General features: G+C 40.6%; 1 protein-coding gene across 1 annotated transcript in view; it reads left to right on the top strand.

Annotated features, from left to right (window-relative positions):
• The window catches only part of LOC130484198 (macrophage mannose receptor 1-like), a 61,754-nt gene extending 36,954 nt beyond the window's left edge, over nt 1-24,800 (top strand). Inside the window, exons 18-30 of the mRNA XM_056857100.1 lie at nt 1,259-1,326; nt 4,097-4,197; nt 4,680-4,822; nt 6,179-6,293; nt 7,957-8,099; nt 10,290-10,413; nt 10,861-11,090; nt 15,876-16,041; nt 17,537-17,692; nt 18,893-19,003; nt 20,786-20,983; nt 23,237-23,278; nt 24,610-24,800. Coding sequence (XP_056713078.1) covers nt 1,259-1,326; nt 4,097-4,197; nt 4,680-4,822; nt 6,179-6,293; nt 7,957-8,099; nt 10,290-10,413; nt 10,861-11,090; nt 15,876-16,041; nt 17,537-17,692; nt 18,893-19,003; nt 20,786-20,983; nt 23,237-23,278; nt 24,610-24,800 — 1,788 coding nt within the window. The remainder of the gene's footprint in view (nt 1-1,258; nt 1,327-4,096; nt 4,198-4,679; nt 4,823-6,178; nt 6,294-7,956; nt 8,100-10,289; nt 10,414-10,860; nt 11,091-15,875; nt 16,042-17,536; nt 17,693-18,892; nt 19,004-20,785; nt 20,984-23,236; nt 23,279-24,609) is intronic.
• Nucleotides 24,801-25,352: the final 552 nt, after the last annotated feature.

Raw genomic sequence — 25,352 nt, forward strand, 5'->3', positions numbered from 1 at the left:
CTTGTTAATTTAATTTTGCATTATACTTTTGTTTCTCCCTGGTTGAGAAACCTGAAGGACAATCTAGGCTACTATGGTCTCTCACAACATCTGCTCCTATCAATGGACTATTTACAGGCCAGGGCCTTAATAAGGCAAAGAGTTCTGGATGTAGAAAAACAGCATGACCTAAATAGAGTTAAAATGTGTGTTACAACTGCAGCACTCTTACCATCGTGGTCCCGATGTCTTATCTTAACCACTTGGATAATCCAGACAGGAGGGCCTTCACCTTGATGTGATGTAATGTTCTCCCTTCAGATATTTTGGAAGGGAGATACAAAAAGTTACCTTATGATGAATGTTTATGCCCCTGTTCTGATGCGAGTATAGAGACCCTCGAACATGTCATGTTTGACTGTAAAATTTATAGTAAGATACGAGAAGCCATTTCCTCTGTAATAGCTGGTTTCCCAGAGAGATCCAGAGCAATCCGTCTCTCTGACATGCTCTCATATAAAGACATGGAGCTAACCTTTAAAGTGGCCAAATTTGGATGGCAAGCTATGAGGACTGGGCATGCATGGGTTGAACTCAATGGTTGAGCGATTTTAGACTTATATTTATGTTGATTCCAATTATGTATTATATTTTAAAATCATGCTCTCAACAGCTTTTTATGAGAGTGATTACTCGTGACAAGTATTTATTGGGGTATATACTTGCTATCCTTTTTATGTATGTATATGTATATTTATGTATATCTTTTATTTGCTAGTCTTGGACCGCATTAAACTTATTGATTGATTGCAGGCATCAATGTCTTTCCGGGGAAGGAAAAAAGGTAGCATGGTTCTAGCTGCTTATGCTGGCTATCCACCTAAGGGCACCCAATGGGGCTTTTCTCTGATTTCCCTGCTACCTTGAAATAAATGCCAGGAAAGCACTGGCAGCTGCTTGCCCCTCCTGAACTCCTGGAGCAACCACGGGCTGGGGGTGATGGTTTACCCTGGGGAATTGGCACAGTGGCATTAGCTCCCCTGTGTAGTACCTTTTCCTATATAGTATTTCAAGTTCTTTCGTACTATGTTTTCTAATAAAGCCTTTTAAACAACCACAAGCAGGAAATGTAATTCATGCTGAGGCAAATGTTACTTTAATCTTTATTTCATAATAAGCAGTATTTGCAGTTTGAAGAGAATAGCCAAATCATAATCATTGGAGAATATTTTGAATTCAATCATTTGTGCCTTTATATCTGGTTCTCTATATATTTCAGAACTCCTTTCATGCATCTAATGGTAATTTTTACATTGGTTTAACTGTGGGTCTTGATGGAAAGTTCAGGTAAGTGAACAAAAAGCATAAAAACATACAAAACAGATTTTTAGTTACACAAATTCTGTAAGAACAATATCATTTTGTAATTAAAGAAAGTTTGTTATAAAATGAAATGAGTCTCAAAAGTAATGTTGATCCTTTGGGTAAAATAAACATTCTGAATGGTTTCAAAGATTTACACCAATATTTGGCTTTAACCAGAAACAGGGGAATTCCTATATTTACGTCATGGTAATGGTAGCTTGTAAAACACTACAGAATGTTGTTCCTTTGCTGAAGAAAGGCAGGGAAGAAATATGAAAACCTGAGGTAACATTGGGGATCTAAGGTTGGAACCCCTAATATGTATTATAGCTGCAAGACACAGCAACAGGTAGGCTGATAGAGATCAGGCCACAGTACTAGGAAACTCTTTCCCCTTCCTTGAGCATTCAATGAGCCATAGCAGACACTACAGCCTCTGCATTCTGAAGGATATTATCAAGCAGCACAGGGAAGAATAATGCTGTATTCTACGGTGTTTATGATGGGGACATCCACATAGTTCACGAGGCCTTATGTAACCCAGAAGTACCTTGGCTACATAGATTCCTATTAGAGGGTTGGGTAGGGTTGCCAAGATCCTCTTCACCACCAGCGGGAGGTTTTTGGGGTGGAGCCTGAGGAGGGTGGGGTTTGGGGAGGGACTTCAATGCCATAGAGTCCAATGGCCAGAGCGGCTATCTTCTCCAGGTGAACTGATCTCTGTCGGCTGGAGATCAGTTGTAATAGCAGGAGATCCCCAGCTAGTACCTGGAGGTTGCCACCCCTAGAATTGGGGGATTAGGGTTTCCAGCTCTGGGTTGGGAAATACCTGGAGATTTCTGGGGCAGAGCCAGAGGAGGTCGGGGTTTGGGGAGGGGAGGGACTTCAATACCATAAAGTCCAATTGCCAGAGCGGCCATCCTCTCCAGGTGAAATCAGTTGTAATAGTGGGAGATCTCCAGCTACTACCTGGAGGTTGGCAACCCTAGGAAGGATTCAAATCAATATATGACAGCACCCTCGTGGATTAGTAAACAAATGTAAAATTGCTTCAAACAGGAAAAAAAAACATTCAAGGTCAGAAAAATTTAACATAAACACAACAACTTTACAACTTAGAAGTAAAACTGAATCATAATGCCTATGAACATATCACAATTGAAGGAGACAGGATCTTCAGTGCCCTTCTGGAAGGGCACTCAGAACAATGGCATATAGCAAACAGTGCCCAGTAATACAAAGAAAAGAGAAAGTCCAAAATGTTAACTTGAAGTGCAGGGCTGATACTTCCCAATCTGCTCTTCTGTGGCCCTTTCTGCTGTGGCGGCTGCGGCTGCTCTAGATCTTTTCCTGGCTTGGGCCTGCCAGGAAATGGCATGGATAACATTTACATGATTTCTTTCTAGCAAGGTTCATCAACTAATGCTTTCTCAAATATATTTGTTTTCTTTATTGATTATATTTATTTTATGAGAAACAATCATAGGTCCTTATTTTTGTGGATATCTTTAAAAGAATCCTCTGAGATAGGATTAGCTCAGAGATTTGCCAAGAGTGAAAAAGTTGGACAATGAAGAAAGCCCACAGGAAGAAAGTTGATTCTTTTGAAATGTGGTGTTGAATAAGAGTTTTATGGATACTGTGGACTGCCAAAAAGACACATAAGGGGCTTTACATGAAAATAAAGCTGTCACTTGTCTCCTGGACCCTTCCCCCCCTTTTTTGATTTGCTGGCATGTTGCTAGGTGTAGGCCCATTTTTCTATTCTCTTTTAGGAAAAGTTGAAGACAGCAGGAAATGAGGAAGACCTAATATGAGATGGATTGACTCTATAAAGGAGGTCATGGCCCTTAGTTTGCAAGACCTGAGCAAGGCTGTTAATAATAGGACATTTTAGAGGACATTAATTTATAGGACTGCCAAAAGTTGGAAGCAACTTGACAGCTGTTAACACACACACAAACACTGGAGCAATGCTCTAGAATTCCCCCCAAATTGACACTGGAAACAAAAAACAAAGATAAAGATAAAGGAGTGATTGATTACAGTTAAAGAAATATATATATTAATTAAGTTAACAACACATCAGAAAAATGGTGATACAATGTGTCTAGATGAGCTATGGTTACAAACTGTAAATAAGATGGAAAATCTTATAATCAAGGGTGAGAAAGGACAATGTGCTGCGATGATAGTCTAGCTATTTTATAGAGGACTAAACCGTGTATGTGGTGTGGTAGTATGAATGAGGATATTGTAATAAGCTGTAATATAGAAATTCTGTTAAACTTTTAAGTTTACATATATATATTGTATTTTAAACTATGAAGATTGTTATTTTTTTGCTGTTGTTTATTTTATTGAATACATTAAAAAAAAAAAAAGAATTCCCCCCAAATTCTATGATTTTACCACAGCATTTGAGGGGAGTCCTACAGCATCACCCAATACAATGATGTTATTTCCGGGGTTGCGTGAGAAGTGACACTGTGGGGTCGGACTAGCCCCTGTTCCCCCACCCCTTTTCTCCCACTGCACTGCCAGTGGGAGGTCTCCCACTATAGATGGAGACCTGGCAGCCTTAGCTTAAACTCAATCATCTGTAACAGCATGTTATTAAAAATATAACTGATAACTGAGCTACAAAGTACAAACCTGTACAATGCCATCAAATTCAATGTAAATGTATACATTTTGAAAAAGGACCAAGTGCATGATTCCTCCTCTAAGTACTATCATATAATTTTTTTAGGTGGCTGGATGGATCTCTAGTGACCTATGTAGCCTGGTCCCCCAATGAACCGAATAATGCACATGAGTTAGAAGATTGTGTGGAGGTGTATGCGAGAACAGGTAAGTAGAATAGTTATCCCCCCCCCCTGGTCTTTGAAATGTACTAGGAGGGCATGTATGAGACGAAAGGTGCAAACTGTTTGACTACAGATTCAGCAGTGCCCAATCAATGCTGTGTACTGAATTGATACCCACAGTCACTATCAAGTTATTCTACAGAACATTATCAAGAGTGTATAACCAGAGAGTGATCTTGGGGGACACTTGTATACTAAGGATATCTTATTTTCATTAATTATTATAAATACAAAAGATGAGTTTACTAGAAATGTTGAACCACGTTGGCTTAAGCCAACAATTTTAAGATTAGTTAGAGTAATGGAATGAAACAATGAAAATGCATCATTGTGTTTCATCACTAGTATTACCATGACAGTTGACTTAAGTTTTTCTTTGAAAACTGTATGTTGGTCTGCTTGTGTATTGAAAATATCACATTACCAGTTATTTTTTCTATTTACCACCTTATTTTCTCTATTCAGGCTTATGGAATGATGTATACTGTAGTGAAGAGAAGCACTTCATCTGTGAAAGGCACAACAGTTCTGTCCGTTCAACTGTTGCTCCCACATCACCTGCACCTCAAGGGGGCTGTGCGGAAGGCTGGCATTTGTTTAATAACAAGGTAAAAAGTAGTGCTAACTCAAATATAAAGCCACATTGTGTAGAAAAACAAAGTAACAATAAAAGGGACAGCGACCAATATTGTCAATGTCCAAAAGAACCACAATTTCTGCAAAGTGCTTTAGAATTTTAAAATAAAAATGGGTATTTTTCACTGTTTAACTTATGTTTCTAGCCCCCAAAATGTTTTTAAATGACCTTCAATAGAAATTCACAGCATTTTTTTCCTTTTAAAAATATTTATTACTGTATAACCTTCAAAATTAACAGGCTATAGAACCACCATAATATATAAAGACATTAGAGACAATTATGCAACACAAATTATACATCGCTAGTATAAAATTTAAAGATTTTATTCATTTAATGTAAAAGCTTTTATCTCACAAAGGAAGACCCAAGGCAGCTTGCAATAAAAGCTGTGTTAAACAGAAGTGGCTGTATAGTCTCACAAATAACATGTTTCAGTTGGGCCAGGTCATAGTCCTTTCTACTAGGTGGAGGTTCTTTCAGTGCTTCAAGCACAGGTGGGAGCTGGGTGGAACAACTGGCCCTCCTCAGCCCCAGGCAGACCATTCTCTTCCTTGACAGCAATAAGTAAGTGCTCTTCAATCACATTTTTGCTTATGAATTTATTCAAAAAAGAAATAGAGACCACTGTAGAATTGGGGTACAGTTAAATTAACTATGGCTGCTGTGAGCCTCTGAGAACATGGGCACCTCCATTAGCTATGGATAGTTAGGGGACATCAATCCGGGATTTGAAACCATGGTTTCAAGTTGGTTTATTACTCACAGGATAGTAACTGAAGTTTCACATCATATATGAATGCTGACATCCTGGCTTAACCCTGGCTTGTTCCCCAGTACTGCAGTGCAGACCAGGGTTGCAAAGTATGCGAATGTGTATGGGAGAGACTGAAGGCAATATAACCTATTGCTCATTTCGCAAACAAACTATATTAAAACATGGTTTATTTTTATTGTTATTTATTTTGTGATTTATAACCCGCCCTCCCTGGCTGAAGCTGGCTCAGAGCGGGTAACATCATATAAAAACATCACTACACCAACAATAAGAATCTAAATTAAAAACATTAAAATCCCAATTAAAACACAAAATTACAAAGTTTCAAATGGTGCCTAACCATACTCACATTGCTGGGTGTTTGCAGCAGGTTACCCCTCCTTTGAAATCAAAAGGCCCTGGCTCTCGTGGAGGACAGCTGCACACTCTTAGGGCCAGGGACCACCAGTAAGTTGTTATCAGATGACCGTAAAGATCTTCAGTTTGCATTATGTCTGAACCATGGTCTCACTACCTGACCTTGTGTAATTTTTGAGGTTTTTTTTCCAGTGCTTCCAAATATTTGGTTTTAATGAAGAAGAAAGAAAAAACTGGAGTGCTTCACGTATTGCTTGCAAAAACATAGGCGGAAACCTGGCAACTATACCAAGCAAATCTGTTCAAGGTGTGATCACTTTGTTAATACATGTAGACTGCATGGGGGAGGGGGGTTCCAGGGCCCTGATCACTCACAGGGGGAGGTAGAGCCAGTCTATTCATTGGATTTGTAATGTGTTCGTGACTCTCCTTAGATGGATTCCAAAGTTTGGTAAAGTTTGGGACGGGGTCCAATTTTATGGGCCTGCAAAGGGGTTACCCCCTTCCTCCAGGCATTTGTGAGAGCCGAGCTGTCAATCAGTTTTCAGGTTTAGAAGGTCAGCGTTGCTGAGGACTGGCTGAAAGAGCTGATTGGCAGGCTAGCACCTGAGAGTCTGGGGGCTCCATTCTCATGCAGGTCACTTTGCATGATCTCCATGCAAATTACCTTCCAAACTGAAAAAAATGACTTAAATGCAAGAAAAATAACTCACAGAAAACATTTCTTTTGGTGGCAAACAACTTCTTGTGAATGGTCCTTTAATATAGTCATTGGAAAAAAAAAACATGACTTGATTAAACAAGTCGCACATTGTGGACTTACCCGGGCGGCTCCGAAGGGGAAAGGGGTGTGCCCTCGAGGCGAGGGGGCTGCACTCGCTGCTCGTCCTGAGAGGCCCTGCCAGCCCCACGGTTTCATGGTGATCGGGGGGGCAGTGCGGTGGAGTGACTTCAGGCCAGCCGCCTGACCCCCGCACGTCTCCCCGTGCCTTTAAAGCGTTGTGCAGCCTGGCCGCCATCCTCTTTGCATCTGATTTCAAGAGATGGTCATGGTGCGGGGAAAAGATTCCAGTATTCAGAGTGACCTTCAATTTGAAAGCAGGTTTTTATGGGGGGGGGGGGTGATATCGGAGCTAGCCAAAGTCTCGACCATGGGGGCTGTTCTGAAGGAGATTGCTCATCTGTGTGGGTGAGGGAGTCTTCTTCAGAAGCCTGGTGGTCAGCAGCTGTTAAAGCTGGTGCTTTTAGTTGGATGGTACATCCCGTCTTTTAAATGACACCTGCTTTGCAGACTAGTCTTCTGTTGGGTGATGTACCTGGAAGGTTAATCAGACCAAATTGCCTCCGAAACACAACCCCTTTTTCAAAAGGGCCCTAACTATGGGGCCCTAACAAAACCAGTCAAAGATAGAAAAATGGGAGAAGGTGCAGAGCCGTGGATCTAAGCAAAGGCACATATCTGAAACATGAAAAAGCCAAATATCTATCTATTTGGCTTTTTGGGAATTGGCTATTTGGCTTCGAGCAGATTCCCAGGTTTTGGTATTTGGCCAAAAATAAACCTGAATATTGCTGAAATGGCTAATTTTGTGTTTATATTTGGTTTGGGTTTATTGATATGCACAGCCCTAGCCCTGATAGCTCTCAACAGCCTTGAATATTTATTTATATATTTAGCATATTTTTATCCCACTTTCCTCTTCAATGTGACTAACAAAAAATAATAATATAATGAATTAAATAAACAGAATACAGTGAAAAGAAATAAGCAAGGAACCAAAGGTGCTCAAACCATCCTAGGCTGGGTGGAATCCACCATCAGACCACAGGCTGCGAAACATAAACTAAAAGTCTAGGGCCTTTGGCTGTTGCCCTTCATCTCTTACCCCAGCCCAACCAGGCTTTAATCACCTGCAACAGGAGACAAACTATAAAGCACCAATCATTGTGTCATCTGTTTTTTCACTCAGCTTTCCTTACCATGCATTTAAAAAATGTGCCAGATGATTCTTGGATTGGACTGTATGATATCGTTGAAGAGGGACTTTTCCTATGGTCAGATGGAAGTACTGTGAATTATACAAACTGGGTCAATGGTGCCCCCAGCCCTCCTGTAAGTCTTCTTGCAAACTCATATTTTTTAAAGGGATTCAATTGGTACCTTCAATTTTCCCGTTTTTGTAATGAAACTATATATATGGAAAAGTATCCAGGACAGGCAACCCAATTGTAAATCGACCCCAAACAGTGATTTAATCCCCAAACAGTACAAATAAGACAACTGTGAACAAGATTAGGTTGTGCATTAAACGTAGCGATTAAACTAGCGTTTTCTACTTGCACAGTTTTATTCAGCTCTGTCTCAACTTGAGGCTTTTCTTCTATTTTGCCCACTCCCCCAAATCTCCAGCAATCGCACCATTTGTGAACATTCATTTAGATATGTTTTCTGTCCTCTCAAGTTTGGTGGCTGTTGACTTTCAAAAACTAGAGGGATTCCAGTGTATCAGGAGAAAAAAACCCTGCCATTTGTTCCTGTGCTGAGCTATCATGTTCTCTGTGAAGGTGACATGAAAACTGACCATTCATAGCCCAGCTATGGAATGTTCTGGATATTCTTCCAAATGTGAGGTGATTTTCCTCTTCCAATGGTCCTTCCTGCCTTCATGGCATATGAAGGAGAGGAGTTGCCCTCAGTTCTTCTTAGTTGCCAAGGAGAGAAGTTATGTCTTGGAGCCGCTGGTTAAATCTTTTCCTCAAATACATATCCAATCATCAGCAGAAAAAATGTCAAAAAAACAAGATATTATCAACAATGAAAACCAGTAAATAAAAGCCAGTGTTGTATAATGGTATCAGACTAGGAGCAGGGCAATCCAGATTCAAATCCTCAGTAGATCCTGAAGCCACTAGGTGACCTTGGACCAGCTACAATGCAATCCTAAGTACACTTTCGTCCCTTTAATGGACCTGAGTAGGATTCTGAGTACACCTGTTTAATAGTGTTGCCAACCTCCAGGTAATAGCAGAAGATCTCCTGCTATTACAACTGGTCTCCAGCTGATAGAGATCGGTTCCCCTGGAGAAAATGACCACTTTGACAATTGGACTCTATGGCATTGAAGTCCCTCCCCTCTCCAAACTCCACCCTCCTCAGGCTCTGCCCCAAAAACCTCCCACCAATGGCGAAGAGGGACCTGGCAACCCTATTGTTTAAGATTGCACTGTTAATCTCTCCCAGACTAACCTGCCTCGCAGGCTTGCTGTGAGGATAAAAGGTAGAAGGGGAGCACTGTGTGTACAGCCATCAGCTACTTCTAGAAAGGGTAGGATAAAGACCTGATGGATAGCTAGATTTGAGTCTAACCAGATTTTGGGGTATAAATTTTAGAAGGTCAAAGCTCCCTTCATCAGACACAAGTCAGAATGTAGATCTCGGAGTCCTTATATTCCAGTCAGAACATGGGAGGGGTGTTGCAAAGAAGGTACTTAGGATGCAGAGGTACAATGCACACTGTAATCAGCTTGACTAGAGCAGAGGGGAAATGCTCAGGGGCAGAAAATTAGCATCTGTAGTGAGGTAAGAATCCTATGTCCCTATTCAGCCCTGGGAGATCCAGTGTTATAAACCCCCAAGCATTTCCCCTCTGCTCTAGTTAAGCTGTTTACAGTGTGCACTGTACCTCTGCATAAGGGTTGCCAACCACCAGGTACTAGCTGTAGATCTCCTGCTATTGCAATTGATTTCCAGCCGATACAGATCAGTTCATCTGGAAAAAATGGCCACTTTGGCAATTGGACTCTATGGCATTGAAGTCCCTCCCCTCTTTAAACCCCGCCCTCCTCAGGCTCCATCCCAAAAACCTCCCGTCGGTGGTGAAGAGGGACCTGGCAACCCTTCTCTGCATCCTGGGTTCCTTTTTTTACAGCACCCCTCCCACTTTCTGACTGGGACATAAGGATTCAGATCTTCATTCCGACTTTAATCTTTGACGGTTAATTGAAACAGTTACAGAAAAGTTAGATTAATTGCTTTTTAATAGAGGTTGAGATTTGCCTTATCTTGCTATATCAGATATCATTCATATACACCTTCTGACTGGATCATTTGCACTTGGGTAGATAATCTCATATTTAATTAAGAAGCAATCACTTATATAGACAGTAATTACATATATGTTTGTGACATTAACAATTAATAGACACCAAAATATGCATACACAGATGGTTTGCAGTGACAGGGTCAATTGGTGTTTATTTTAGTTATCAGAATATCCGTGAATTTCCATTTATTTCTTTGAAGCGCCGCTGGTCAGACCATGATTTTGACTGTGTTACTATGATAAAGAACCCCGAGAAGTGGGCAGGAAATTGGAAGGACAGAAAATGTTCAATGAAGTATGGATACATCTGTCAAAAAAACACTGGTAAGTTTTAATTTAAGATGTTTGGTAGACCCCAAACCAGTTTCCTGGGATATAAAATTTTGGTCACAGGAAATTAGATTATTAACTTTAATCGCCTTAGTAAATTATTTAATTCGTAATCATCACTATAATTTTTTTAAAAGCATGGTTCTAGCAGGTGCAACAATGGCCACTTTGGCAATTGGACTCTATGGCATTGAAGTCCCTCCCCTCCCCAACCCCGCCCTCCTCAGGCTCTGCCTCAAAAACCTCCTACCGGTGGTTTCCTGCTGGTACACAAACAAGTCCCATTGGAAAAACTTGTATACATGCATTTTACTATAAGTTGTGTTGTGCCCTAAGCTTCTTTCTGTGATATTCAATGAGAGTCCACTTTATCCAGTCAACTGGTCCAGGTGTACAGTCTAAAATCAGTGTTACCCCTGTCTCTTTATGACTTTGGCATAGACCCTGAATATTCTCACTCTGGAACAACAATTCCAGCATCTGGCTATATACATTATGGAAACAGCAGCTATTTTTTCACTAAAAAAGCAACATGGGAAGAAGTCAGAAAAGAGTGTCATTCTAAAAACTCAGAACTTCTCAGCATTCTGAATCCCTACAGCCAATCATTCCTGTGGCTCCAGGTGTTAAAACATAAAGAACCTATGTGGATTGGTCTAAACAGCAATGTGGTAAGTACATGAAAATGTTATTTACTCAGCTTGAGGGTTTGTATTCAGTTGGTGCATCTTTATAATTTATAACAGTGTGGGCATTCCATTAGCGGACACTGTTGACAATGTTCTGTATTAGTATATTTTCCAATCAGCTTTGCATTAAATTGGTGGATAATTTATAGGTTGAGTGTATGTTATCTACTTCTTCATTTGCTAGTATAGAGGAAATCTGACCAAAAAAAAAAAAAAATCCGAAGACTTCCCATTTTGATGTGCCTGTGACACTTTTGGAATTTTAAGAAAGAGTAGTGGGTATCAGTATAAAATGGCTGCCTGAAGAGGCAGGTCCAATCACAAAATGGCTGCCATGGGGACAATTACAAAAGGTTGGGAGGTCCCAGGCTAACAGCCCATTCCTGAAGGGGGGCAAAACTTCTTAGGAGGCGGCCTGACCCTGTTCCCGGCGTAAGTGCGTGTAATCATGAGATTACACGCACTTATGCCAGCTAGGAGGGCAGCACTTACGCCGGCACAGGAGGATGTTTCAGGGGCTGGGCGGGGGGAGGTTAGGTGGCTTCCTACCCCCTTTCGGCCACTTGCGCCGGCGGCCGGAACAGCGTTACCACACCTGCTATTTTGCAGGTGCAGCCTCGCTGTTTTCAATGGGGTGAAAAGCCCCAGTTAAACAAAGAAAGCCGCGAAACGGCTTTTTTTTTGTTTAACGTCTTAGGAAGAGGCGCTGCTGCGCCTCTTCCCTGCCGTTCCCCTACGCTGTCAGCTCAGGAATGGGCTGTAAGTATTCTTGTATGCATCAATGTTTCTTCAGTCTTCATATCTTCGTTTAGGAATCTGTTGTCATCCTATGGGCTCAACTACCTCTCTAGCAGATTTCCTGTTTCTGATTTATTTAAAGAAATTTTTAATTGGTTCTTGTAGGTTATCTGGGCTGTGTAACCGTGGTCTTGGAATTTTCTTTCCTGACGTTTCGCCAGCAACTGTGGCAGGCATCTTCAGAGTAGTAACACTGAAGGACAGTGTCTCACTGTCCTTCAGTGTTACTACTCTGAAGATGCCTGCCACAGTTGCTGGCGAAACGTCAGGAAAGAAAATTCCAAGACCACGGTTACACAGCCCAGATAACCTACAAGAACCAATGAACTCTGACCGTGAAAGCCTTCGACAAAATTTTTAATTCTTTGTCTCACTATGCTAGCAATATATTCCTCAAATTCTTTTTCTAAGCCTTACTGTCAATTTCAATTTGTTTTGCAAGAACCCCTGCCTATTCTTTTCTATTCACTTCATCAGGACCATGATTCCACTTTTAAAAGGAAGATTTGTGTGCTTATGTTTGGTGGTACCTTTCCTAATACAAAATGTGTTTTGTAGCCAAGCTTAAATTATTGTGGATTCAAATAACTTCCAAGCATTCTTGGAAAGCCTATATCCTTCAGATGATTACAGGGAGAATTTGGGACATGGAATTGCAGAAAATAAATGCTGGAGCGAATAAGATCTGTTCACCTACCTGTTTTGGCCTTTCCTTTCCTAAAAGAACAATGGCTGAACATTTCTCCAATTTAGTCCATCCCTCCCAGTGCAGAGCCTTTATGTTGGCCAGATTAAATATATTTCCATCAGCTATAGTTTCTGGTAGCTATAGGGGTATTCCAAATTTCTCGGAACCAAAGACTATGCAGCTGTCATTTGAAAGAACCAGAATAATTAGAGCATATTCTCTTATATTGTCCCCTGTACTATAAAAAAAGTCTAGAACTAATTAAACCTCACCTCATGTCCTTAAAAGATTTCACATATGATAGCATCAAACTTTTATTAGCAGATAGGATTCCTGCTGTTTCCAAACATGTGGCAGAGTTTCTTGCGATTGTTATTAAAAATAAAAATATGAGGGTAAGGAAATAAATAAATAATAAAACCAACTGAGGCAATCTACAGACACTGGGAAATAATACACAAAAGGGTACTGGTATTAGCTGTGCTGTGCGATAGCTCCTGGTTCTCATTTGTTGTTTGGGTGAATGTATTATTACAGCATTCAAAACTGAAGAGTTCTCAATTGATGGTTAAGTTTTGGTTATATCGTTGTATGGGAGACTCTTTGAGCAAGTATGGAGTTTTATGTAATTCTGTTACTATTATTACTATTATCATGCCAATAAAGGTGACTGAAACTGAAACTGAACTTCCAAGCATTTTGTAGGGATCTGAGGCTCTTTGCTCTCCCATTTTTTCATTTTGATTAATGACTGCCAATGTTGTGTTCTGAAATCAAATATGGTTGTGTTGGATTTTCAGGGCAACCTTCTATTTGTAGAAAACTTAATAGCGCTGTAGTTACTGTTGCCAGTTGGTGGAACAACACTTGCATCTTGCACCTGAGTACTACTCAAGAACCTTCAGGGTTAACAGTAGATATAATGTTAGGGAAGCTTTATTTTAATCCCCTATTTCTCCTTTATCCCTTTCCCTTTATTCTTTTGAAAATAAAAAACATATTTAAAAAAAAACAAAAGAACTTTCAGGATCATCTCTTTTTTTATACAAAGATATTTTATTAACATTTTAAAGAAAAGACAAACAAATTATATACACATGCAGTCACACAGTTTGAACTCCTTCGGGAAGTCTATTTCATCTTACATTTCAAATATCTTATACATTGTTCTTATATTCTACATTTTGGATAATAAATTCCTTCTATACTATATAGTAAATTTTATAAACTGATCCTTATATCTAACAGTCTATCCTTTCCATTTCACATAATCAAAATAACATTCCCATTTCTTTTGGGATTCTTCAGTCATTTTCTCATTCATCAAGCTGGTCAGTCTGGCCATCACCACAAATTTGTTCATCTTTTGTTGCCACTTTTCCAAATCTGAAATGTCCTTCTGTTTCCAAGATGTTGCCAGTACTAGTCTAGCTGCCGTTGTCAGTTAGCCAAATATTTCTCTATGGTTTCTGTCCAAATTATCTGGCTCAATTCCTAACAACATAATTTCTGGGTTCAAAAGAAATTTGATTCTTAAAACTTTCTACATTTCTTGATGAATCTGTATCCAAAATTTCTTAACTTTCTTGCATGTCCATCACAAATGAAAATATGTTCCATCTTTGTCTTTACATTTCCGGCACCGGTAGTCATATGATTAATTCATTTTTTTAATGTCCATTGGTGTGATGTACCATCTAAAAAATTGCTTGTACCAGTTCTCACGTAGATTATTACTGGCAGTGAATTTAATTGACTTTGTCCAAAGTCTTTCCCATTGCTGCAATATTATCTCCTTTTTAAGATTTTCCATCCATTTTATCATACATGTCTTGATTTGTTCTTGCTCTGTTATATTATCGTGCATAAGTATTTTCGGGATGAAACCGGTCTGATCTGGATGTATTTACTTGTCCTATTTTCTTCTTTAGTCTGGCAGCCAAAATAGAAGCAAAAATTTTATAATCCACCAAGGTCCCTCCAGGAATTATTTGACCCACAGTTGGCAACATTATGTGGGAGACATCTGAAGAGCTAGTGTGTGACAAATCCTAAAACTTGCTAAAGTTCAAGATAGCCACCGAGAGCATCCGGAACCCTAGATTCCATTAGAATGAAGTATTCACTTGCATTCCAATTGAACCATCCTTGCAGACTTAATCCCTTTTGGACAAAAGACGATCCAGTTTAGACCATCTATTTGTCATGGAAGGTCAGAGCCATTACCAGGTGCATGCTGGAGGTGGAACTATATGGATATGGCTCTGATTGGTAAAAATAGCCTCTGACATCAGAGATGGGGATTTGTGTGGGATTGGAGAAATCCACTCGTCATTCTTTGAAAGGAGTCTGGCTTAGGTCCAACTCCATTTAGCATAAATATCTGGACATTTGGGATTTTCCCTTGTCTTCAGTTTTCAATCTTCTGTAGAAACTGGGTCCACAGGAAGTTGGGTAGGGGTTAAGGACTCCTTTGGCTTCTTGTTACCACAAGAAACTCTGCACATTCTCTGAGGAACCAGCTACAGCATAGGTAACGTGTTTAGCTTAGTTACTTTGACTCTATTGCTTTTCATATTAATATCTGTCTCCTTGTTGCTGTATGCCTTTCCCTGTATTTTGTTTTTCCACTCCATTTTTAATCCAACCAGGCTAAGCCCAGTTTTGGCCTCCACTTCTGCTCCCCCCCCCCCCAGCTTTGTTTTACAGAAATCAAGGTTGGAAGGCTCTGCAGTATTGTTGTGGTGGCTTAGCAACCACCAAAATGCTGACAGAGCTCAGTGGTCATTATTTTCTTTAAGCTACAGGTATTGTTTCTATTATTTTCGGGAGTTTTAATCCCCCAATGTATTTTTTGTTTTAGATTTCCATTTTTCCACAAACTAGGCACTTCCTTCAGGTTTTTAGAGGAATCCCTCCATCCCATTCCTTAGTTCCATTTTGTGGATCTAATGATTCACATTCTATGGCCCGGTCCAGAATTACTTGTCTGATGGCGAGATGAAAGAGTGGGATAAAAATGTAATAGATGACTATGCATCTTTGTGTTTATCTACAGATTGAAAGTGCATCTAATGAAATTAAAATCTTTGACTTAACATGGTATTTAAGGTGTGCCACCAGAATCTTCAGTTTATGCTGTAACACATAAGGACAAACTATCTCTCTGAAAGTGCAAAATTGTTTGTTTTGAGTACATGTCCACTGCTTTTCACATTTTTTGAGTAAACTGAAATCCTTTTCTAAGCCACTATATTATGTTTCTATTGTTTCCCTTTTAGACCAATGCGAATTATAGATGGGTAACTCAATGGAAAATGGAATATACTAATTGGGCTCCTGGAGAACCAAAAGAGAACCTAGCCTGTGTCTATTTAGACCTTGATGGGCAATGGAAAACAGGAACATGCAATAAAAAGTACTTATCTGTCTGTGAGGAGTATCATGGTAAGTAAAGGAATGTATCCAATTAATTTGGGGCATTGCAATTTAATTACTATTAGATCTGCATTTAATTACTATTAGATCTGCATTTTAGTTTTACCAGGCAGAAAAATAAAAAAGGTACAACTGGAATTGCCAGTTCTTCCTTTTTCATGATGAATGAGTGATGAAAAGGCTTTATTTAAGTTATATAGTGAACAATCACTTGAATCCCACCAAAGGTTACCATGGATGCAACCCAGAACATCTGTCTAAATGCTGCTCCTTGGGAACAGGAGTCTCGGTTAATACAATGCTGCCCAATGCAAGCACCTCTAGATTCCATTAATTTCTGTGGCAAAAATTAAACATAATATTAATGCTCATTTATATCACTGGGTTTTAGGAGAATTCACCTTTGGTTGTGAGGACATTTTTGCAAAACAATCCAGAACACTATTTCTTTTAGTGAGTAATGATAAGCCCCCAGGCCGGACTCTATCCCCCCTGAAGTAATTAAAGCTAAAAGCTAGTGAGTAATGACTTTTTCAATATCCACTGTGGGAATCAAACTGAGTTCATTTGAATGTATCCAGCATATGGGGAGAGAAAGAGGCATGGTGTAGACCAATCTCTTCAGATCTCGGAAGCTAAGCAGGGTTGGTACATGGATGGGAGACCTCCAAGGAAGATTCTGCCAAAGAAGGCAATGGCAAACTACCTCTGCTTCTCACATACCTTGAAAGCCCCTTGCTGGTGTCACCACAAGTTGGCTGCAACTTGACGGTACTTTACACACACACATCCAGTATATGAAAGCATTCATCAACAGAGACTTTTACATGGCAGTTTTTCCCTACATGGAATGCTGGAAGTACCTGCATTAAAGGGGAATGTCCACATGATGCTTGTTCTGACCATAAATCGTGGTGCTCCACTTTAATGTGGAGAAAAAAACACCCTGTTTTTATTTGGTTTAAAAGGGAAACTTTGGGGTGACTGTGAATGGAGCATCCGTCCAGGTGCTATGCTTGTTGCCACTATGAGGAGGAGCTAAGCTCCTTTAAAAATGGCTTGGGACAGCTCACTCCCTCCCATGCACTGTTGCTCATTTTTTAGCTCTTTGGCTCTCTCCCCCCCATTTCCACCATGCCATACTGTAGTGTTACAATGCAGCCCAGTAGGGAAAGGGGGGATCTGGGTCATGGAGGTTCTAATGCCATGAAAATCCTTTTTTTGCTGTGATATCAACAAACCAGATTTCTGAAGCTTCTCAACAACAATGTATAATCATATGCTTATGACATAGCCTTTGGGGAAGGAAAAGCAAATGTAATACTATTCAAACACATAAACAATTAAGATGATACTCAGGTTTACATAAACGTTATATTGAACATTATGAATCTGAGATACTGAGCACCCAAAAAATCATTCTGATTGTTATAGTGTTATCTACCTGTGTGTCTTAAAAGATTTTTTAAAGATACCAATTCTTTTTTCTTTCTTTCCCTAACAGGTATACCTCCAACTGATTATCCTCAGGTCCCTGGAAGATGCCCTGAATCCCAACCAAAAAGACGTGCAGCTTGGATTCCTTTCCGTGCTCATTGCTATACAATGATACGTGAACAGCAGTCCTGGGGTTCTGCATCCATGAAATGTTCTCAGTTAGGTGGGTGTCATTTTGAACTAGAAAATACCAGTGTGAGCTCCTGTTAGTGTATTGACAATTAGCACTTTCTTATTATCAGGTGAGAAAACCCTTTTCCAAGTGAAAAATAAATTTGGCTTAATCCACCAGACTTTTACATTGATGATATTTTTGTTTGTTTAGGAAATTACTGTGAATAGAAGAAAAGAAGTGCCTTTCACCTCACACACTGTTTTCCTCCTTCCAATGTAACAGTGGAGAACATTTCAGTATAAAAGGAATAATGGGAAAGTCTATGTGCATTGTAGTTTTTTCTCACTCTGCCAATTCCTCCTTCCATCTAATTGTTAGCCCTTCTTTTCCTTCTTTCATGTCTACAACTCTCTGAATGAAGCTTACAATTTTTATTTCAAATGAAACACACACATCCCAGAAAACTGGATGTATTTCAGCTAATGCTACTTCAGCAACACTAGAGAGATTGGCACAACAAACATTATACCAAAAGTACATTATACTTTGCCTTATGTTTTTAGATAATTTCCCTCCTGTACACATTAACATAAAAGAGATCATTAGTGCATCTACTACCCAGTTCACTCGTGCTGGACCCAAATGGATCTGGAGACATTTAACCTGTGGGACTTGGTTCGTTCTGTTCTCAGCATAATGCAAAGATGTTTTGTTTATCAGAGCTCAAATTATTTGTAAAGTGTGCAACCTGTGAAAGCTGTTTACATGGGGTATTAAAATATCTGGTTTAAATGCTTTTACAGTACAAAAACACAAACCTGAAATTATTCCCCTCTCCCTAAATCAGGAATTTCTTATTAAACTGCTACAAGTCTGCTTGTGTTGAAAAGCAACAGTTGCTCCCTGAACAATGTCTATCTACCTTGACCTGGATGGCCCAGGCTAGCACAATCTTGTCAGATCTCAGTAGGTAAGGAGGGTTGACCCTGGTTAGTATTTGGATGGGAGACCATCAAAGTAGTCCCAGGTTGCTATGCAAAGGCAGGCAATGGCAAACCACCTCTGAACTTCTCTTGTCTTGAAAACTCTATGGGGTCACCATAAGTCAGCTGCAACTTAACAGCACTTTCCACCACAAATAATCATGCCAGGGAGTACCATATTTGGTCATTCCAGAACAGGCTTGCTTGTCTTGATTTTTCAATAATAAGGAAACTTTTAATTTTTTTTGTACTTGATGTTTTCTAGGTGGCTCTTTGATTTCGATAGAAGACTCAGCTGAAATGAAGTTTCTGATAGAGCACACCCAACACATTGATCAAGGAAAATATTGGATAGGATTGTTGCAAAATGTGGATGGTAACAGTTTAACCTTCAATATTTATCAATAAACAGGGAGGGTTGGATACCAACTAACATTTCCACGGCAGCGAAGACTTCTGTTTGCAGAGAGCAGTTTTACCACTTCCATCCTCCCATGGGAGCCTGAAATGTCCCCTGAGGAACAGGATTGGGAGGGGCATTTCACATTCCTATAAGGGGGGGACTCAGTCCCCCATGAATCATTGCAATGGTCCTGCACAATTGTGCATGCCAATTGCAATGATTCATGGGAAACTGAGTTTTCAAGCAGGCTGCCATTACCGACTGTGAAAAGGTAAGTAATTTTAAAATTCTCCCGGGGGTGGGGGGAGTAGCATAGCTGCAAGGGACTCTCCTTGCATGAACCCCAAATTCTGATTTTATGGGGTCTGAAAGGGGTAGACCCCATTTCCCATGGAAAAACATTGTAAACCCGTTTCACCCTGGGAACGCCCTCTGGAGCTTTGGCATGGCTGTGCCACCTTTTTTGGTGGCGCAGCCTCGCTTTTTGCAGTTGGCCATTTCCCCACTTTTTCCATTTTTTTCTTTTTTATTAAATACCTTTATTTTCTTCACGGTGGCCAGGAAGCCTCTTAAAAGACTCCTTCTTAGCTGCTCTGTGCTCCTAGTCAAAACAGCCTACTGAAGGATGTAATTTAGATTTTAAAACTCTACCATTGGAAAGAAATGGTCTAAGACTACCTCTAAGTAAACATACAGAACACTGGATTCCTTGACATTTTCTTTTTCATCAAATTTATTTTTTAAACTTAAAAAATAAAATCAAAGCATATTTCCGTCTCTCAGGCCACTGGTTAGTTGGGTGAGGTATAAAATTTTATCAAGACATCTACACAACAAACTTAAACATAAGTCCCATTGTCAGTGAAACTTATACACAAGAAAGCAAACTTCCAGCCTTAAACTGAAATTGTGACTGTCTATTGTACAATAGACTTCAAGGAGTGGCTGGACAAACACTTGTTAGGGTTCAAAATATTGTCGAAGGCTTTCACAGTCAGAGTTCATAGGTTCTTGTAGGTTATCCGGGCTGTGTGACCATGGTCTTGGTATTTTCTTTTCTGACGTTTCGCCAGCAGCTGTGGCAGGCATCTTCAGAGGAGTAACACTGAAAGACACTGGCAGGCATCTTCAGAGGAGTAACACTGAAAGACACTGTCCTTCAGTGTTACTCCTCTGAAGATGCCTGCCACAACTGCTGCGAAACGTCAGGAAAGAAAATACCAAGACCCGGATAACCTACAAGAACTTGTTAGGGTTGCTTTTAGGCTGATCCTTCATTGAATGGGGGTGGGGAGGTTTGGACTAGATGGCCTGTATGGCCCTTTCCAACTCTATGATTCTATAAAACTCCATTTGTTAAAGACTCCATCTGTTAAATACATTTATCTCTAACCACCAAGAAGTCACAGTCCTTTTAAAAAAAGTATTTATCATTTAAATCCCATCAAGGGGTTTTCAGGTATGGAAAATATACATGGAAAATAACTATTTTATTTTATCTTCTAATTTGTAGCCCACCTTCTCCAGCCACAGCTGCCTATATATAAGAAAGGGAAAATACAATTTTCCAAAAAATTAGAACAATTATATCGTTAATCTTATTTGTTTTGATTCAATAAAAGTGGTTGTTTTTATTTTATCCAAAGTGAGACAATTCAATATGAACAGGAGCCAATGCAGCTTTCAAAAACTTTTCTGTACATAAATGTGTTTTCCTTTTCAGTCATTATCAAGTACATTTCTTTTTATCATTAGGAAATTGGATATGGGAAGATGACACTGCAGTAGATTTTGTAAACTGGGATGCTGGAGAGCCCCGAAATTATACTGAAGAAAGTTTCTATCATGATGAGGATAGAAGGATATGGTGTGTTGCAATGCACAACAATGGAAAGTGGTTTACTTCACACTGCTTTAGTCGTCTCAGTGGATATATTTGTAAAACACACAAAAGTAAGTCTCTAATATTTATATCTAATTCTCAATGTGTCCAAAACTGTGGATACTTAAAATCTGAGAGTGGAACCATGAACAGACAAGATAGATCTTTCTGCAAACCCAAAAAAAGCTCTACCTTAGCAGATAATTCTGAAATCCTCAACAAAAAGAAAATCCTTACCCCCCCTCCCAATAATAGAAGCAGCGCCTTTAGCTGTAAGAGACAAATGCCATCCATGGCTTCTGCTAGGCAACCACCACATTATTGCCTGGATGACCTTCGGCCGGTAACACACACTCAGCTTAATCCACCTCACAGGGTGGTTGTGAAGATAAAATGGAGGGGGGAAGGAAAAGTATGTAAGCTGCTTTAGGTCCCCGTTGTCGAGAAAGGTAGAGTATAAATGAAGGTTGTTGATGTGTGGGAAGGAGAGACGGAGACAGGTAAATGTGAGGATGTGGGGGTTGCCACTAGGAAGTAAAAGGAAGATAATGTGGGGAGAGGGATACAATGGAAATTGAGATGCCTCCCTCAAGCCCCCACTGTGCAACTGGGCCCAGCCCAATGGCTGGCACCATGCAATGGGGCAATAGTTTTCCCGGCTAGAAAGTGCCACGGGGAAGAATGGAAAGGTGAAGACCAAGAGGGAGTCCTCACTCCCATAGCTTATTGGGAAGGGCACCCATGTGGTAAATGGAAGGCATGGACTCTGTTCTCAAGAAGGGGGATGTTGGCCACAAGTAAAGTCTACCTTCTGCTCAGCAATGGGCTGAGTGCCAGAACAACGTAAGGCCTGTACCAAGCTAATACCCATTCCTCCCATACTCGGGAACAACTCCCTAACTCCACCAAGAAGGTGAAGACAAATGAGGCACTACATAGGGCAACAGGCATTCCCAACAGCTCTGAAGTCACTACCAGCAGGAAAAACTGCAAATACAAGCATTGTGCAGAAGAAATGCACTGGGATAACATGGCCAAGGCCCCTGACTAGATTCCCATTTGTCTACGATACACAGGTGAGGTCTTGCCCTCTCAACTGGCCATGCTGATGGTGTGATTTGGCCTATTGCCCCTATCAGCTCCCCTTTGCCTCAATAACCCTTTCATTCCAGTCATCCCCACCCCCATGGCTTATCAGACACCAGCACTGATATGGCAAAGTAGGCAACCTGAAGTCCCTCTCCCTTGCTAAAGTGCACCAGTGCCCCTTACTGGACTACCCCCACAGCCTCTTCTCTGTGGGACCTTAATGGTAAAGATGCCTGAGGTTAGGAATGGTCAGAGGGGTGGGGTCAAGCTTAATCAATCAAATCTCAGTAATGCAGAGACACAGCTATAGAGCAATCCATACATTTATAGAACAGCACCAGGAATAAGGTGACCACTGTGACACACTGTCATGAATGGGGTTGCCAACTCCCACATTCCAGCAAGGATCCCGGGACTTTGCAAGCTGCAGTGACTATAGAGATGCAGATACCCCCATCCCAATCGCTGCATGCCTGTGAGAGGGATGGCTTTGCTGGGTGAATGACTGGTTTAGCAGCTCAAGATGGTGCAGGAGCTGGCCCACAGCCAGTGATTTGGCAACCCCACAGCTGAGTGATGAGATCCATGCTGGGCACTGCATCTACTGGGCTTGGCAGGTGGTTTGTATAGTACTGGGTCTGACATTCTTCCTCGTCCCCACCCTGTCAGATACCTGACGAGGGGAGTTTTGACTCTCTAAAGCTTATACCCCCAAAATCTTGTTTGTCCCTAAAGATGCTACTCGACTCAGACCTAGCTTCTTGGAAGAGCAGCTGAAAGCAAATTATGTAATTCAGTGCACGCTTACCTGAAAATACACTTCACTAAAAAGATTAGGACTTGCTGCTGAGTAAATAAGTTTGGGTTGGGTTGTTATTTTTTAATTCTAGGGGCAACCTAAAAAGTACATGGTTGAGTTTTTTTTCTGCTGAAACTCAATAAGTCTGAGGTGGTAAGCTGCCTTGATACATGTCCATCTGGGAAGCATAATATGAGCTGCACTGAACTATTTGGAGAACTTCCTGGCTTATGAAATCTGTGGAAGGACTTAGCTCCTCACAATCACCTGCACACTCAATGTGGTTCACTTGCACAACTTGTTGTTAACCAGCATTGTGCCCCCCCAATATCCCTTCTTTGCCTTCCCACTGTACTAAAAGTAACTGCTTTAAAATCCAGTCATGTTTGCTGTGATATGGAGAATTAACTATGTTTTCATTTACAAAATTTTATAGTTATTGAAGTTAATCCAACTACAGAATCTTCAAAGAAAGGAGGTAAGACTGGTTTATGAAAAGAACCCAGCTCAAATGGTAGGCACTAATGTTATCTATCATTATGAGAGTGTTTCAAGTGAGAAGCTATGCTGATATCCTTGTTCTTGAACCCTGAACAACATACACAACATACCAGAATAAATACATAAAGAAGCCAAAGGAGAGGCATGAACTAGCCACTAGGGCACTAGGGCAAAAAGCTACCAGGTCTTTTTGAACCTGCAGGCACCTTTGGAAATCTGACATGGCATGGTGGGCACAGTCACAGAATGACTGCCACAGCTTTCCTTCAACCACACAGTGAAGATCCTTGTGGCAGCTACTGCCAAAGCAATATGTTTGTTTTTTTAATCTGCAGAGCCAATCAAATTTCCAATAGCTAAACAGAAACCTTGCTGGGCAAAACGTCACCTGGCCTCACTCACTTTCCAAAAACACTTGCTGGGCACCAGGACCTCAGCACTTGGGGGTTCCAGCCACTGGCTAGCAAGCTCTGAAACCCATTACTCATGTGCTCATGGCTTGAAATTTTCACAATTAGGATCTCTTTGTATTTTGTCCAACCTTAACAAAAGCTGGTGTAGGAGAACATTTGCAGCTTCACAACCCAGTTGCACATCGCCAGCCCGCTCAGGCTGTGTTGCAGATCCACTGTGTTGCTGTCTTGCCCATTCACATTGGTATCCCTAAATGACTTGCTCCAGATTTTCTTCTGCTATTACCTGCCCCAAGTCTCCAATATCTATAGCATTGCTTGAGATTCTCTCTCTCTCTCTCTCTCTCTCTCTCTCTCTCTCTCTCTCTCTCTCTCTCTCTCTCTCTCTCTCACTCTCACTCTCACTCTCTCTCTCTCTCTCTCTCTCTCTCTCTCTCTCTCTCTCACACACACACACACACACACACACACACACACACACACACACACACACAGAATAAGGATATCTTATTGTATTTCTAGTGAAGTATAAACAAGTGAAACATGTCTAAATACTTATTAACCTATTTGATGCTTGGGGGACATTCTGCTGCAAGATTTTAGGAAGTGAACTGTCAGAGTTTCTTGTCCTTAGAAAAGACATTCTGTTTCCACATCAAGATGTATTAGAGTTGCTACTATACTTGCCAAGTTCTGGCTCCACAGGTACTCTGTTTCTGCATCCTTGGTTCTTTTCTCCAACCAGGATTTTAAGTTCTTTGCACACTGTGCTAAGGTGCAAAAGGATCCTTCAGTCATACATAAAGGGTAGACATAGTTCTGACACAGTATCAATCATTGAAGGGTTTTGCATGTTTACATGTGTGACAGTGGATATTATATATTTTTTCCTTAGTAAAAAAAGAAGAGAGACATGGCACGGTTGCGATGGTGGTTATTCTTGTTCTCCTCATCCTCACTGCTGCTGGCATCACAGGCTATGTTTTTTACAAAAAGAGACACAGACAGCAACTGACCATTGCTGGCTTTGACAACTCTGTATATCGTGACAGCGTGGCCATGCTTCAAAATAATGACCAAGAATGACTTGTGGAAAATGTTGACAAGAACGAGGGACAGTAGCCAGCTATCCTCTACTTAACGAACTGAACAGATTAATAAAAATAAGTGTGAATACCATTGTAATATGCAGAAATACATGGAGGTTCTTGCCTCATTGTGATACAGAATGTTTTTGATAAATGTTAGTGATTCAGTGAAAATATATTCTGTAAAGCATACTTTCAAATTAAAGATTTAAGCTAAGATCATTGCAACTCTCTGTTGAATAAGGGAAGAAGTAAAGAGAGACTGAATTCAGCCCTCCCCCCATTCTTCCACCTAAACAGTCAGTCAGGACTGTTGTGGGGGGGACTGGAAATATCTGGTGCTCTGATCCCCCTGGGGACTAGAGTTAAATGGCAAGGCACCACTGTTATAGTTTTGGGACAACACAACACACACTCCAATGTTGTGTCCTAGATGACACAAGTATGCCACGGCACAATACTGCACCTTGACCAGACCAACAGGATTTGAATGGACCCTTCAAAGAAATAAAAGGGATTTTTTCCCCAGCATGATTCTCAGTCATGACAA

Source organism: Euleptes europaea, chromosome 11 (genome assembly GCF_029931775.1).
Source record: "Euleptes europaea isolate rEulEur1 chromosome 11, rEulEur1.hap1, whole genome shotgun sequence".
In the NCBI taxonomy this organism is placed as follows: domain Eukaryota; kingdom Metazoa; phylum Chordata; class Lepidosauria; order Squamata; family Sphaerodactylidae; genus Euleptes; species Euleptes europaea.